Below are 14,732 nucleotides of genomic sequence, written 5' to 3'. Positions count from 1 at the left end.
GGGGCCTGGAGTCAGTGATCCTGGCTGCAGCTGAGAATAAGTCTGGTCCTACTACTGAGGTCCCTAGAGCTGGAGTGGACAGGCTAAGGCAGAAAGGTTGTGCTGTGACCAGCAGTGACCAGCATGTAAAGCAGGCCTCAAGTCCTCTCCTCTTTCCTCTGCTGCCATCTCCACCCAGAATTAGGGGGTGCCAACGCACAGTCAGGAGTTGCTTAGGGTTCCCAAGTCTGGCACCATAGCCTCATTTCCCCCTTCCCCTACCTGGTTTCGGGCTTGCCTCCCAAGAGACACTGGGGGTGTGTTGGCAGCAGAATGTGAGGCTGGTGTTGGGGTTTGGTAGTGGTGATTTTAGGTGGGAATCTTGAGATGTGACCAGGAATACAGATGGGTAGTCCCAGGCCTAGCAACCTGTGAACAAAGAGTAGAGTCCTGACCCATCCTGACGCTGCTCCCTTCCAAGTGTGATTTGGACTATTGGTGTGCCCTTGCACCTTGTTCTCATCTCTCCTTGTTCACACCCCAATAAGGGGTCCAGCTGTCAGGTGAGAGACCCGACTTAGCTTCTCCTGGTCTCTGTGCCCCCAGAACGTTTTCACCCTCCAGGCCCTGGCCCTAAAAGGAGGAGGGGCCTAGCTTCTCCCTTCTTATTCCATCCCCTCCAAATCCAGGTCCACTCTAAAGCCAAAGAAATCATCATAGGATCCAGTGAGAAACACCTACTTGAGTGCGATAAGGACATGAACCTGTTTAGTAAACGGTAGAACCCTTTGGGAATGTTGCTCACCTGTCTCCATCAAGTAGCCCCAAGGAGACTATACCCCAAAGCCAACCCCAAACCCAGATCTTCCTCCTAGTGCTTTCCCTTCCACCCCATACTGGACCGCGGTTCTTGCCAAGGCTACCACGCCCGTCCTAAGTCTCAAGTTCAAGTGAAGCGCTAGGTTTCTATGTGTCAAGCTCCTGGATGAGAGCTTCCCATTTCTCCCGGGCTCCCGCAGTGCTATGGAAGACCAGTAGGGGGAGACATTAGCACGTGGGTATGCCTGTTGGGGTCGGACCAGGAGAGCGGGCCGGACCGGGAGGGTCTGAGCTGTGGGATGGAGCCAAAGTTATAGGCAAGGAAGCGAGGAGGGGCGGGGAGAATGGGCCAGGGCTGGGAGACAAAGACCCAGATGGTGAGGCCGGGAGGGCCTAGAGTCTGGCGTCTTGGGGCCAGGACCATCGCTTTTGCTTTTTCAAAAGGCGTCTGCCTGCACACTTTCCTCTTTGCCCAGGAGGTGTGTTTCTTTATGGAAGAAAGATAAAAGTCTTTATTCCCGCTGGCCTGTTCCGGGGTCTTGCCTGCCCCTTCAGACAGGACAAGACTCTAAGTTTGGGCTCCCAGGTCCCACAAAGCTCTCCCCTGAGGCTGAGATTCCAAAGACCTGGTCCCCAGGGGCACCTCCCACCCACCTCCATCTGGTACTTGATCTCTTTTGAGTCTCCATCACCCATCGGATCTGTGTGTTTAGGACTCCAGGTCCAAGTGCAAGCAGACACTGCATTGTGAGGTAAGAAGGAGGAAGGCCCACCAGAGCCCTACGTGAGATGGGACATGGGACGGGGAGCAACCAGGGTACTTTTGTCACAGAGGTGGGCACAGAGCAGGACTTCAGGGTTCCTGTATAAAGAGAATGGAAGTACGTTCCCGGGATACTTGCGACAGGGCCTATCTGGTTCAGTGGGCCGGAGTGTCGACTAGGCGCGCGAGAGGAGAGCAGGCCGACAGCCCTAGAGGAACGCTAACTTCCACCCGCCGAGCGCTCTGGGAACGGGACTAAACCGGACCAAGCCCTAACCACAAGACCCGCACTCTCAAATTGGTGCCATCGTGAGCACGGCGTCCTTAAGAGCTCCCGGGAGCCCCGCCCCCTTCCTGTTCTAGGGGCGTGACAGGAGACAAGGACCCCGAGACGGAGCTTCCTATTGGCTAAGAGGAGTAGGGTCGGCCTTGCGTTCGCCTGAGCAGGGGAGAAGACAGCTCCGCGGCAGCCGGGGGAGTCTATGCGCGCTGGACAGCAGTGGGAGGCGTGTGAGAGTCGCACTGGCCGAAGACCTTCGGGTGCAATCGCCGGGGAGCTAGGACTCGGCGACGGGGCTGCGGAGCGACCCGGCCGAAGCTTCAGAAGCGCAAATCGATGGGACTATCTCGGTCCGCTGCGTCTTCCCGCTCTTCTGAGTACACTGAACGGGGCCCCCGCTGAAGTAGAAGCTGTCGGTGGGGCGCGCAGCCCAGAGTCCCAGTGTGGCCTGGAGGAACGGAGACCGTGCCAGGGCGACCCAGCCGGGAGCCCCCGGACTGAGCTCGCATTGTGGGGAGACTCCCACTTCTTCCAAGGGCCGTCGATCCCGGGACAGTCGAGGCGTCGGTGCGGCCACCGAGTCCTCAGTGGGGAGACCCAGTCAGGGAAAGGGCGCGCAGACCCGAACAGTCTCGGGGAGCCCAGCGGAATCGGGCCGGATCACCGGGGGCGCAGAGCCCCCGTCGCGCCTCGTGCGGCGGAGAGACCAGAGGAGCAAGACCTCGGAGGCCGCGGCCCATGCCCGGGCTGGGGACGGCTGCCCAGTGAGTCCGCCTGGCCCGCCGGCCGGAGAAGAGCGACGCCGAAGCCGGCGGGAGGGGAGCACTTCAAGGCCGGTGACTGCGGAGGATGGGCGCCTGAGCGGTTCAGAGCGCAGCGCAGCACGGGAAGGCGAGGCCAGTTTGCTGAGGAGGCGCCAGGGGATCCCAAGTGCAGCCTGCTCCTGGGAAGATGGCCCGGCCTGGGCAGCGTTGGCTTGGCAAGTGGCTTGTGGCGATGGTCGTGTTGGCACTGTGCCGGCTCGCCACGCCGCTGGCCAAGAACCTGGAGCCCGTGTCCTGGAGCTCCCTCAACCCCAAGTGAGTAACTTATTGGCTCAGATCCCTAGGGGTGGGAGGCACTCCTGCAGGGTGAGGCCACGCGCCCCCGAGTGCGTGTGGGGAGGTGTTTCGAGGAGGAGCGGCGCCCCATTTTGTCTCTGGCGTTTTCGAGTGTGTTTTCCTGCGGGCGGGTGGGGCAGGGTGCGGCGGAGTGGGGTGGGGAGCGCTCGGCTGGGTTGTGACCCCTTGGCTTCCGCGCTCTCTCCTTCGCACGTCCTGGATCAAGTCGGGATTGCCGCGCCTGGCGGAGCTGGGAGTCTGGGCGCTCGAGGGCGCACCCGAGGGGGGGGGAGAGAACGTATTCCCCTGTGGGGCTCCTGGGAACGTGGCGGTTTTCTCCGAGAGCCGCTTTAGGGGCGAGCTTGACCTGGGTGGGGGACGAGGTCGGAACACAGGTTTCTCGTTTGTTTGGCTGTGAAGGGACCACGGCTCGGGACTCCGCGCGTGGGGCGGGTGGCTGCGCCTGTATCCCCATTCGGGCTTCTCCCATTTCCATTTCTCTTTCTTCTCTCTTTGCTTCCCTAGCTTTTCGCTTTGCCCTCTCTTCTGGCCCTTCTTTTCTCCCTATGGGGGCCATGGAAGGGCGGGCGCCGCTCCCAGGCTCACAAAGGCGGCTGGTGGAGAGGGGCGGAGTGGGAGAGGGATTTGTTGGGGAGGGGAGTTCAATCCAGCGCCCGTCGGGGGACCAGTGGAGCCAGCGGCAGAGCTTCGAGGGCCAGCCCAGGCAGAGTGGCGTCGGAGTTGGCGAGGGAGGGAGGGTGGGATGGAAGGATTCCTGGCCAGGCGGGTCCCGGTGCCCCCCCACCCCGCCATGTCCCTCAGATTGGGAAGCTATGCTTAGCTTTTCCCAAGGGGTTGGGGATGTAGCTATGTAGAGGAGATCCTTTCTTTTCTTCCTCTTCCTTCCCCTTCACAATCCCCCCACCCCCAAACAACACACACACCTTTTAGGGCGGTGGCTCAGTGGTTTCTGGGCTGTTAGTGAAGAGTCTGGGGCTATGTAGTGACCTCTGGACCTTTTACTCTTTTGGCATTCAGAACTGGGGTTGGAATCCAGCGTCAAGATTGCTCTTCCTGTTTTGTGGAGGTCCTGGTAATGTGCAGATACCCCTACTTAGTAGGAAACTGGGGGGCTTTGGCCTGCCCTCTGTGCTCTCTGATTTTTGTATCTGTAATCTCTTTCCACTCTTCTGGGCTCCCCGGCTAACTTCCCAGGCTCCTGCCTGCCTTGGCCTCTTACATTCCAGGGACAGTGGCTCTCTCAGCCCTGGAGTGGGAGAAGGCCGCTTCTCTAGTTCTATTCTTGGGTTAAGGTAGGGTCCTATTTACCAGTTTGTGGGATGGCTAAAACAAGGTCAGTGTAGAGGGTTCCGGAAAGGAAACAAGGTACAAGCAAAGGGATTGACAAGAATTTCTTCCCCACCCAGGAGCCAGACTGGGTGCAGCGCTCTCCTAACAGCAGGGAGTTAAGATAGTCTGGGGGCCCTGAGCTGTTTAGCTCAAGGGAAAGGGTTGTGAAGAGCCCAGTTTCCCCCCACCCCCTGCTTACAGGGGAGGTGGAGGCTGGAAATGCTCTCTCTCCAGTCAGGATAGCTGAAATCCGCCTGGGGTAGCCCATTATAGGGGCTCATGGGAGTGACCTAATTGCTCTCTCGGGTCTCTAACCAGAGATAGCAGGCAGCTCTGCAGCTGGAAAGGAGCCCTCCTGCAGAGTTGGGGGGGGGGCTGGGAGAAACATCTCTCTGAGCTTCTCCCTTTTTGTGTTTTGAGCCTTTAGTGCTGTGGACCAGTTTCCAGGTTTTTGAGTTCCACCCACCCCACCATCCACTTCAGGCTGAGGGCAGGCATCTGGGTGCAGGGTGAGGACTCAGTAGGACTACGTAGGACCCGCACAAATTCTGTCCTGTAATTGAGCAGATCCCAAGAATGGTGGGGGACTGATGCTGGTGCCTCTGCATGCCCCCCAGTTCCATCCAGGCCCGGGGGTCTGTGTGTGTTGGTGCATGGGGGGCTGGGCAGGAGGACAGGAGGGGGGCACTGCCCTCAGCTCCACAAGAGCTCCAGGGGCTGCTTCTGCCACCGCACCCAACCCTCAGGCTGCCACAGCCTTTCAAATAAACAGTCTGTCTCTCCCTCTTTGCCTCCTGCACGAGTTCTCCCTCTCAGGTCTCTATTGGTTCACCCTCTCACACCCTCTATGAGCCTCACTCACCTCCCCTCTCCAGTGAGGCTCACCCTGCTCTCCCTCTTTCTCACACTCCCTCTCACTCTTAGTCACTCTCTGCCTCTTTTTCTCAAGTCCTTTTGTTTCTCGCACATGCCCGTGCTCTCCCTCACAGGCTCATTTTCTCTCTTCCCTCCCCTCTTCCTCCGTGCTTTTGGTCTCTTTCCTCAGCCTTGTCAGGAGCTGGCACCCCCCCCCACTCAAATCTCCCAGTGCCTATAAACCTTGCTTAATTGCTTCCTTCTTGGGGAAAAGAAATCAAAATAAAGAAGTGGTGGGGCTGGGGGTATGTTTCCAGGTTCCAGGGTGCATGCAGCCCCCGCCCTGACTGAGAGGGGAGCAGGAAGCGCTGACTTAAGACTTCCAGGCTCTTTCCCAGAATTGGTGCTGGGGTCTTTCAGCGTGAAAGTCTCTGGGTGGTGAGGGCTTCTGCCTCTCCTTTGCCCCTCTTGTCAGATTTGCCTGATGAGCATGGGGGGTGGGTGGTAGGTTTAGTCCCACTACAGGTTGGGAGAAACCAGAGGGTATGCATGTGCTTGGTTGGGGTGGGGGCTGTGATGGAAGGTCCCAGAGTGGCCCCCTCCCCCTAGCCTCTTCCCCAGAGAGCTTGGGGCAGCCGGCAGGCCTCACACTTGAGTCCTCAGCCAAGTCCAGCTGCTGCAGTTCAGTCTCTCTGTCCCATTCTGACCCCTTCCTGCCCCCAACTCAGGTTCCCCCACCTCCAGGGAGTGGGAATGTGCCTGAGATCACATTACACCTTCCCTATAAGGAGGTGGGGGTGGGGGGTTCAGCTTGGTGTCCAGGACCCTTGACTCCAGCCAGCATGGGTGGGGGCAGCTGCAGACCCCAACCTAGGCTTGCCTGCTAGGAGCCAAAATGTTGGTCCCAGCCCCCTCACAGCTGTTCCAGCTCACAGTCCTGGGGAGGCCAGCTCAGGGGCCCCTTTCCGGGGCGGCTAGAGACCTGACCTCTTCTACTCTGGCTGATTGGCCACAGGTGGGGGCTTGAGAGTGATGGGAACCCAGCAGCTCCTAAAGTTTCCTGTTCCCCTCCCTCCCCACCCCCACCCCAGGCAGTTGGGCAAAAGCAAGAAGGGCCTGTGAGGCTGGGGTGGGGGCTAAATGGAGGGTTCCCTGTCTCCCCTCAGGTTCTCCGCTGCCTCATCAGCTCAGGTGGATGGGAATGGACAGGCCCTGGACACTACTGTTTTCTGGGGTTGGGACTGTGGAAGGGATGGGCCAGCCGGGAGGCTGCTTGTTGCCATGAAAACACCAGGTTTGGGGGAGGGTCCACTCTGTGATTATTAGGCAAGTTGAGGTGGGGGGCGTTGCTCACCAGCCACATCCTGGATTCCTGGCCCTGGAATAGCAGCCCCTCCTGTGTGTGTTTTCATAGTGGGCATTTTGGGGCGGGGGTGCCAGCAGCCAGGAGTGGAAGCTCCTTTAGCTTCTTCTAAATGGTATTGTGTTTGGCAGGCCAGCTTAACAGTCAGGCAGCACCTTGCTACTTACTTACAAAGCATCCTCCTATGTGAGTTCATTGGTGGTTCCCATGAGCCCTGGGGAGTAGGAATTGCCCCCCTGCCCCCTGCCGTCTGTTTCCAGATGAGAAGGCCTGTGCCTGGAAGAAGGAAGTGACTTGTCTAGACTCAGCTCACAGGGGACAGAGCTTGCCGTATGCCATTCTTTCCATGCCATCCTGCTCCCTCAGGATCTAGGAGAGAGAGGAATTCAAGGTGGGGTTTGGAAAGAGGAGCCGGCTCCCTGCCCTTGGGTTCCCCTCTTTACCTCACAGGTGTGCGTGCATCTGTCCTTGTGACTCAGGCCCTGCCTGTGTGGGACGAGCAGTGCCCTGGCTTCCTTCTTCGATTTTGTTAGGTTTGTCTCTGAGGGCAGCCTGCTCCAGTCACCTGAACTCGGGGCGGTCAGCTCCTGCCTGGCACTCTCCCTCCTAAGCTCAGAGTGGTACCTTGGGTTCCTCTCTGGGCCAGGAGCCTCACTTCCTCTCAAGGATCCCACAAAAAGCAGACAACAAGGAAAGGGGTGTGAGCCCCCCTCCATTGGACCCAAGTATGAGCCTGGGAGGGCCGAGGGAGGGCAGAGTTCAGTGTAGGTGGGGAGGGTGACTTCCTCTGGGATTCTCCTGGCTTCTCTGTCTCCGACGGTGTGTGTGTGTGTGTGTGTGTGTGTGTGTGTGTGTGTGTGTGTGTGCCAGGACCCAGCTGCTGTTCCTGCCCACCCACGCCTGGGCGGGCACTGCTGGGACACGCCAGGCCTGCTCCTGCTGCCTCGGGGGCTGGGTGGAGCTGGAGGAATGAAAGAGGAGCCTTTAATTTGGGGGCTCCCCACCCTTGCTGGGATGGGAGCAGACTTGAGCTTTGGCTTGGGGTCTGTCCTCCACTTGTCCTACCACTCTGTGGGTACAGGCACAGTGCCGCTGGGGTCTCCGCATCAAGGCAGTGGCTGGAGTCTACTACCAAACTTGGACTGGTGCGTCCTGGGACCAGGCTCTCCCTTCGGCCACTCTTTGACCACAAGTTTCTAGAGCCTGAGGGAAGGAAAGCATGAGCCTGGTGGAACATGGGCACATTTCTGGGCATGACCCCCATAGCTGCAAGCTGCCCCCACTGCAGATTGTTTGTGTTTGGACAGAGAGGGGCTCAGCGGAACGAAGGAAGCAAGAGGGCAGTTAGCCTCTGACCAGGATACTGCCCCAGACCCTTCAGTCTTCTCGCCTCCCAGGATTTGTAACTAGCAGTCATGGCAACACTTCTCAGCTCAGCAGAAAGGCTGAGGGAGAGACTTGGGCTAGGGTGGAAGGGAAGAGGTAGGCCATAAGAAGGAGCTGGAATGCTCCAACAGCCTCCCCCAAGTCCTTTTCCTCCCTGGGGTGGCTCACTGGGGTCCTGGGGCTATCAGAAGCTGAGAAGGGAAGGCCTCAGGGGTTACCATGGCGACCTGCTTTGGGCTTCCTGCTGGGCCTTGTCAATCCCCTTATTTTCCAGAAAAGGGCTTTGTCTGGGGGTGGCCCCAGGCAAGAAAGCTTGGCCTGATAATAGTTTTTGAAAAGTGGGGGATAAAGAGTTTAACTTGCGGACAATCTCTTTGTCCTCCGCTCTTGCCCCTACTCCTAACCTGACATGTATGAGGGGAGACCTGCAGGGTCCCCCCCACCCCCACCTGAATAGTATGACTAGTGTTTATGACTAGTGTTGTAGGCTTCACTCTTGCTGGCTACACACCTGCCCCTTATGTCCCCTTGCCATTTTCCTGGGCTTCTCGTAGGCCAAGAAGCGATGTTTGAGAAGATGCTGTGGAGGCACCATTATAGGGGATCAGGGTCAGGGAAGGCAGGTCTCATCAGGCTCCTCTTCCTTCTGCACTTTAGGGGAAGGTGAGTTTCCCTCTGCCAGCTGCTATGCAAATGAACTGATGAATATTCATGAAGTCTTTTGCTGAGGTTGAAGAGAGTCTGAGCGGTGTTAGGGGCCATAGTTCTTTTTTCTACCCCCTCCTCCATCCACTGTATAGACATCTGTTTCCTCGATGGCTCTGGATTCAAGGTAGAGCCCCCAGTAGCTGGAAGCCCTGTGTTTCAGATCCGGAGCTCCAGACCCTGAGCGGCCATAGATGTGCTTAGAACAGCTAAGCCCCCGGTGAGGAAGCAAGGGCCAAGTGGCACGAGAGGTGAGATGACCTATATCCCTTCGCATGCCCTCTGTGCACCTGCCATCACCTCCATGGAAGGTCTTGTTGAAGCGCAGCTCTGTGAGGAATCAGCCAAGGCTTTAGGTCTTCTTAGAGCCCCAGGACTTAATGTCCCGGCAGAGGGTAGCGTCCTCCAGTCAGCTTGGAGCACCTCTCTTCCATAGGAATTTTCAACTGATCACACCATCCCTCATATGAGGGACCTGGACTCAGTAGGTCTCAAAGTTTCCACTGGTTCTAAGAAGTTAGAAGTCATTGAATCCAGCTATCAGTGTGAGGCTGGGGAAATGAAAATGGCCTTGGGAATTATGGGGGCCTGGGGTGAGGCTGTTCCCTCTTCAGTGTTTATAGGGGCCTTCCTCCCATGCCTGCCTCCTTTTTGGCCCTCTAGAATCTAGGTACTAAGGGAAAGACCTTCTTGTTGTGGTTTTTACCCTCCTGTAGAGGAAGATGGCAGGTCTCAGCTTGTCAAAGCCTCGTTTAACACAGAGGGAGGACTGCCTTTCTTCATCTGCTTGGTCTAGACTCACCTCCTTGTGTATCATTTGCCTCCTTTGAGTGAGGGCCCTGAGCTCCCGGGCAGGCCCTCGTACCTTGTGGTCCCCAGTGAGCAACAAGCCCCCAGGAAGAGGAGCCATGCTCTCCTGCTGTCAGCTCTGTTCCCTTGAAGTGCTACTTTCAACCCTCCATTGTCCTTGCTAGAAGGTCTGTCCCCAGTGGGATGCTTGTTGTGACACTTGAGGCCTTTCAGACTCGCCCCAGCTGAGCTTTTCCACCCCCTCTTCTGCTTCTCTCTACCAATTGTGGGACCAGCCACTGGCCTGGGGTTTGTGTTCTTGCCACTCCTGTCCATTCTTGCTCTGTGTTAACTTCTTATTTTCTTCCTCCCTCCCCACCCCACCCCCGCCCCGCCAGGACCCACTTGCATTCTGCTCCTTCTGAGGAACCATCTCCTATCAGATGAATTGTCTCCTTCCTCTCGCTGCTTCCAGCCCTTGCGGTTTGAGCCACCATCCTCCCACATAACCTACAGATAGCCTGGTACTGTCTGTTGCTAAAGCATGGATCCTTTTTACTTTTCTGACCCACAGCAGACAGAAAAATCCTCAAGGATGGGGTCGTAGCTTCTCTTCCCAGCCAGCCCCCCCCCCCCCCCCAAAAAAACCCAAGACTGGTGTCATAGGCATTTGCTGTTGGTATCTTGCCTCGTGGCAGACTAGACTGTTTCTAAGCAGGAGTCAAACATGTTGAGTACCTACTATGTGCTAGGCACTCTGCATGCACCACTGTACCCACTCCACAATCCTGGGGCAGGGGTGATGGATAGGGCTCTTACCACTGCTAGTTTATAAGTGAAGAAGCTGAAACTCTGTGAGATCATACAGCTCATCCAAGGTCGCAGAGCTAGGAAGGGCCATGTCTGTCTGGTTCCAAAGTCTGTCTACTTTCTCCTTCCTCCATGCTATTGCCTTGCTCCCAGCTCCAGCCTGCCCAGGCTCAGAAATGGCCAAGATAGCACCATGGTTTGACTATAAGCTTACGTAAGGACAGAGTGATAGGGGTAGATGGGCTTGGGCAGTTGCCCTCCCTCTGCTACTCCCTGATCCCAGCCTTCAAAATTAGAAGATGAACCTGGCTCAGAAGGCATTTGGCCTGCTCCCTCAGGGTCTATAACAGGGGCAGATGTGGAGGTGGGGGTATTAGAACACAGATGTGTGAGGTTCCTGGGACCATCTCTTACATTATCTGTTGTCGGTGTTTGGGCCATTTCTCCCCTCCGTCTGCTCTTTTTTAGGATTGAGACTAGTCAAGTTTGGGGACTCAGGTCCTCACGCTATGGGGGTTAGATGGGTCCCCCCTCTAAGACACTGGCCTGTAGGGAGTGGGGAATGCTGTGTAGAGTCTCACCTCGCCAGAGACTACCCATTACTCCTTGGTTCCAAGCAATGCCTATTCCTCTCTCACTATCAGGCCCAAGATTAGCAAGGATGGGAGAGAAGGCTTGGGTCTCAGACAGGTTGAGCTCCCCCAGTTGTAGTTTGGGAGTCACAGGGGTGGTGGCTAAGGCATGTGTGGGCTCATTGTATGTTTGTGTGTGTGCAGATGCACACATACACACACACACACACACACGCGTGCATGCACACATGTGCTGGGGAGATGGTAGCAGTGGCTCTGAAGGGATGTAAGTGTGACGGGGGAAGGAGGAGAACAGGGCTACCACCTCCAAGCAGCCCAAGTCTGACACCTTTGGCCATGTCAGCCCCCTGCGGAAATGCCACATTAGGACAAAAGGCTCCCCCAGGTAGGCCGTGCCCCACCCTGCTGAGCAGTCAAAGCCTGGCAGCCTTGCCTATGGGCCACCCCTTCCACACCCTGCTGGCAGTGTGATCGTCTCTCCTCACCCCAGCCTGAGGATGGTAGAAGGACGAGATACCTCTCCTTCCCATCTCCACCTAGCAGGCTCAGCCTGGTTCTCATGGTGTGCGCCCCCAGTTCAGGGGAAGGCCCCGGACCCCCGACCCTGAGGCTGACTGTCTTCCCTTCTGGGCAGGTTCCTGAGTGGGAAGGGCCTGGTGATCTACCCAAAGATTGGAGACAAGCTGGACATCATCTGCCCCCGAGCGGAAGCAGGGCGGCCCTACGAGTACTATAAGCTGTACCTGGTGCGACCAGAGCAGGCGGCTGCTTGCAGCACTGTGCTTGACCCCAATGTGCTGGTCACCTGCAATCGGCCAGAGCAGGAGATCCGCTTCACCATTAAGTTCCAGGAGTTCAGCCCCAACTACATGGGCCTGGAGTTCAAGAAGCACCATGATTACTACATTACCTGTGAGTCCCTTCCCATCATAGGGTTCTCTCGTATGTGGTAGCTGCAGAAGTTTCTAAGTAGTACAGTGAGCTAGCACATGGCCTGTCTTGGTCTGGATCCCTCTGAAGACCGGTGTGCTCTCCTTCCAACCCGGCCTGGGATTTCTGGCCCTAAAATTCACCAAGAGGGTGGCTGTCAGTCCCCTTTGCTCTAGAAGTTGGGTGGGGGAAGACTCCCAATTTGTGGTGCCCACCTGAAGTCCTCATTTTCTTGGCCTGCCTAAGGTCTAATCTCAGGAATGGCAGAGTTGGCAGAACTCTTTGGGATCAGCTGGCGGTTGGGCCTTTCTCTTCATGAGAAATTGGCCCTAAGATGTGAAGGAGCTTCTTGCCCCATGTCACTCGGGGAGTTAGGGACAGTATTGGGACTCCAGCCCAGTTCACCTGACTGGGTTCCTTCCAGTCTGTGCAGGAGCCTCACCCATATTCTGGTTCTGATTGTTTTTCCTCTGAGCAACATGGCTCAAAGAGAAGATGCCTTAGTGTCCACTGAGAAAGAAGGGCTAAGGCCTGGTCATGATCAAGGAGTAGCATCCTTGGGGGAAGCGCTAGTCTCTGATGTGGGCTGGGTCTGGGGCTGGCTACTCTGTTCTCAGTGCAAGGGAGACAGGCAGAAAGGTTCGCAGGTAGGTGGGAGCTGCTTGCCACCCCCCGCAACTCCCAGTTCTGTTCTTATGGGATAAGACAGCACTAGGATTTCTAGGTAGTGTAGGCAGACCTTTCTCTCCTGCTGACTTCTCTGGCTTCTTGCTACAGCTACATCCAATGGGAGCCTGGAGGGACTGGAAAACCGGGAGGGAGGCGTGTGCCGTACACGCACCATGAAGATCGTCATGAAGGTTGGGCAAGGTGAGTGCCCGGTGTGAGGGCTCCCCAGTTGAGCCTTTGCAACAGATGTCCCTGGCTTGGTATGCGTGCTTTCGGGAGTAGGGGAGGGGCAATGGGGTCAGAGTATCTGAGGTCTGACTTATAGGTCACTGTTGGCTTGTGCTAGATGACTGAGGTCCCTGGCTCACCCGTCCTCTCCCCACCCCCAGACCCCAATGCTGTGACGCCTGAGCAGCTGACCACCAGCCGGCCCAGCAAGGAGGCAGACAACACTATCAAAATGGCCACGCAGGCCCCCAGCGGCCGGGGTTCCCTGGGTGACTCTGACGGCAAGCATGGTGAGTGCTGTGGGTGTCTCCCAAAAGGGCAGAAGCCATTGCCTGGCCACCCTTTCAGGCCCTGTCTCTGAAGCAAGGCAGGACGGGGCCCAGCCAGGAATGGGCAGTGTGTCCCTGGGACCCATGGCCAACCATGTCTCCCCTCCCTCCTCCTTCCTCAGAGACTGTGAACCAGGAAGAGAAAAGCAGCCCTGGGGCAAGCGGAGGTGGCAGTGGGGACCCCGACAGCTTCTTCAACTCCAAGGTGGCATTGTTCGCAGCCGTTGGCGCTGGCTGTGTCATCTTCCTGCTCATCATCATTTTCCTGACAGTTCTGTTACTCAAGCTGCGCAAACGGCACCGGAAGCACACCCAGCAGCGGGCGCCCGCCCTCTCCCTCAGTACCCTGGCCAGTCCCAAGGGGGGCAGTGGCACGGCGGGCACCGAGCCCAGCGACATCATCATCCCCTTACGGACTACAGAGAACAACTACTGCCCCCACTACGAGAAGGTGAGTGGGGACTACGGGCACCCTGTCTACATCGTCCAGGAGATGCCACCCCAGAGCCCAGCGAACATCTACTACAAGGTCTGAGGGCCCAGCGCAGCCTCGGGTCCCCAAGAGACAGTCGGCCAGGACTGCATCTCTCCTTTATCCCCCACACTCCCTCCCCTGACCAGCTGTGCCCACCTTTGTATTTAGTTTTGTAGTTTCTTGGCTTTTATAATCCCCCTTTTGCCCTGTCCCCTGGGCTTCGGAGGGGGGTGCTTGTGCCCCCAGCCCCCACGCTCTTGTGCCTTCCCCCTCTGGCCAGGCCTCTGGGCTCTGCAGGGGCGCCCCTTCTTGGGGGGCAGGGTTGGACGCTGATGGACAGCAGGCAGGAAGATGTCCCCCCGGCTCTGCCCCCCTTCCCCCTTCCCCTCTTTCCCAGGACTGTTTGTCCACTATGATCACTGTTTTTAATGTTTTTGTGTTCATTTTTTAGCTGTCAACTCATTTTCATCTGTTTTTTAAAGAAAAATGGAAAAATGTAAAAGCCAGCCCCTCCTTGGGCTTTCTGAGCCTGGCCCGGCCCAGTTTAAGGGAAAAAGGGCAGGATATGGCCAGCCAGGAATCATAGGATGGTATCTCTTTTATAAACTCCTTGGTGTTTGGGGGAGGGGTGGCTTGGCCAGAGCTATTCTTGCCCAGGAGGGAAGATGAGAGTGCCATTGGGCAAAGCATCTCACCATGCCCTCCTGACCCTCCTACAAAGCTGATCTTGGCAATGGGGTAGTGGCTGCCACCCTTCCACCACCCCCCTCAAAAAAAAAAAAAAAAAAACCTCTTCCTTGTGGGATTCCTGGGCATCTCCTGCCTCCCTCACTCTCACGGTAATTAACGTCTTAATTGGCTGTTGCCTGGGGAACAGGAGAGCTGCTGCAGGCAAATGACCTCATGGGGGTGGAGGGAGGTGAGGTGCCCAGGTGGCTATTTGCCCTGCAGAGCTGGGAGTTCCCCCTCCCCCTCCCCGTCCTGTTCTCTTCCCACCTTTGGCATCCTTTGGCCTAGTGGGAAACAGAGGCCCAGGGCAGAGACCTAAGCAGGTATAAAGCCAGGTGGCCTGCTCCTTTCCTGGGCTCTAGCACAGGCAGGTGTCCCCCTCAACCCAGCTTCCCCTGGCCCCTCCAATCTTGGGCCAGGGCCTGGAAAGAGGAAGAGGCTGCCCAGGGCTGGGCCAGCATGCCGTGCACTTTGACCCCGGTTCCTTGCCAGCACGGCTGCTAACAGACTGCCACTGGAGTGCGCTTTGTAGGCGCTCCCCAAGTGGCCATGGAAGGAGCTGGGCCTATCACCACCCACC

The 14,732-nt window shown here is 57.2% G+C and overlaps 1 protein-coding gene across 1 annotated transcript; it reads left to right on the top strand.

Annotated features, from left to right (window-relative positions):
- The first annotated feature begins 1,993 nt into the window (after window positions 1–1,993).
- Window positions 1,994–14,726, top strand: EFNB1 (ephrin B1). Its single transcript, XM_059385033.1, has 5 exons — window positions 1,994–2,920; window positions 11,427–11,704; window positions 12,500–12,592; window positions 12,781–12,909; window positions 13,071–14,726. Exons 1-5 carry the CDS (start codon window positions 2,793–2,795, stop codon window positions 13,481–13,483), a joined length of 1,041 nt encoding a protein of 346 aa, XP_059241016.1. The 5' UTR covers window positions 1,994–2,792; the 3' UTR covers window positions 13,484–14,726.
- The last annotated feature ends 6 nt before the right edge of the window (window positions 14,727–14,732 follow it).

Source organism: Mustela nigripes, chromosome X, assembly GCF_022355385.1.
Source record: "Mustela nigripes isolate SB6536 chromosome X, MUSNIG.SB6536, whole genome shotgun sequence".
Classification (NCBI taxonomy): Eukaryota; Metazoa; Chordata; class Mammalia; order Carnivora; family Mustelidae; genus Mustela; species Mustela nigripes.
The sequence above is the reverse complement of the archived record's forward strand: the minus strand, read 5'-3'. Positions and strand labels throughout refer to the sequence as shown.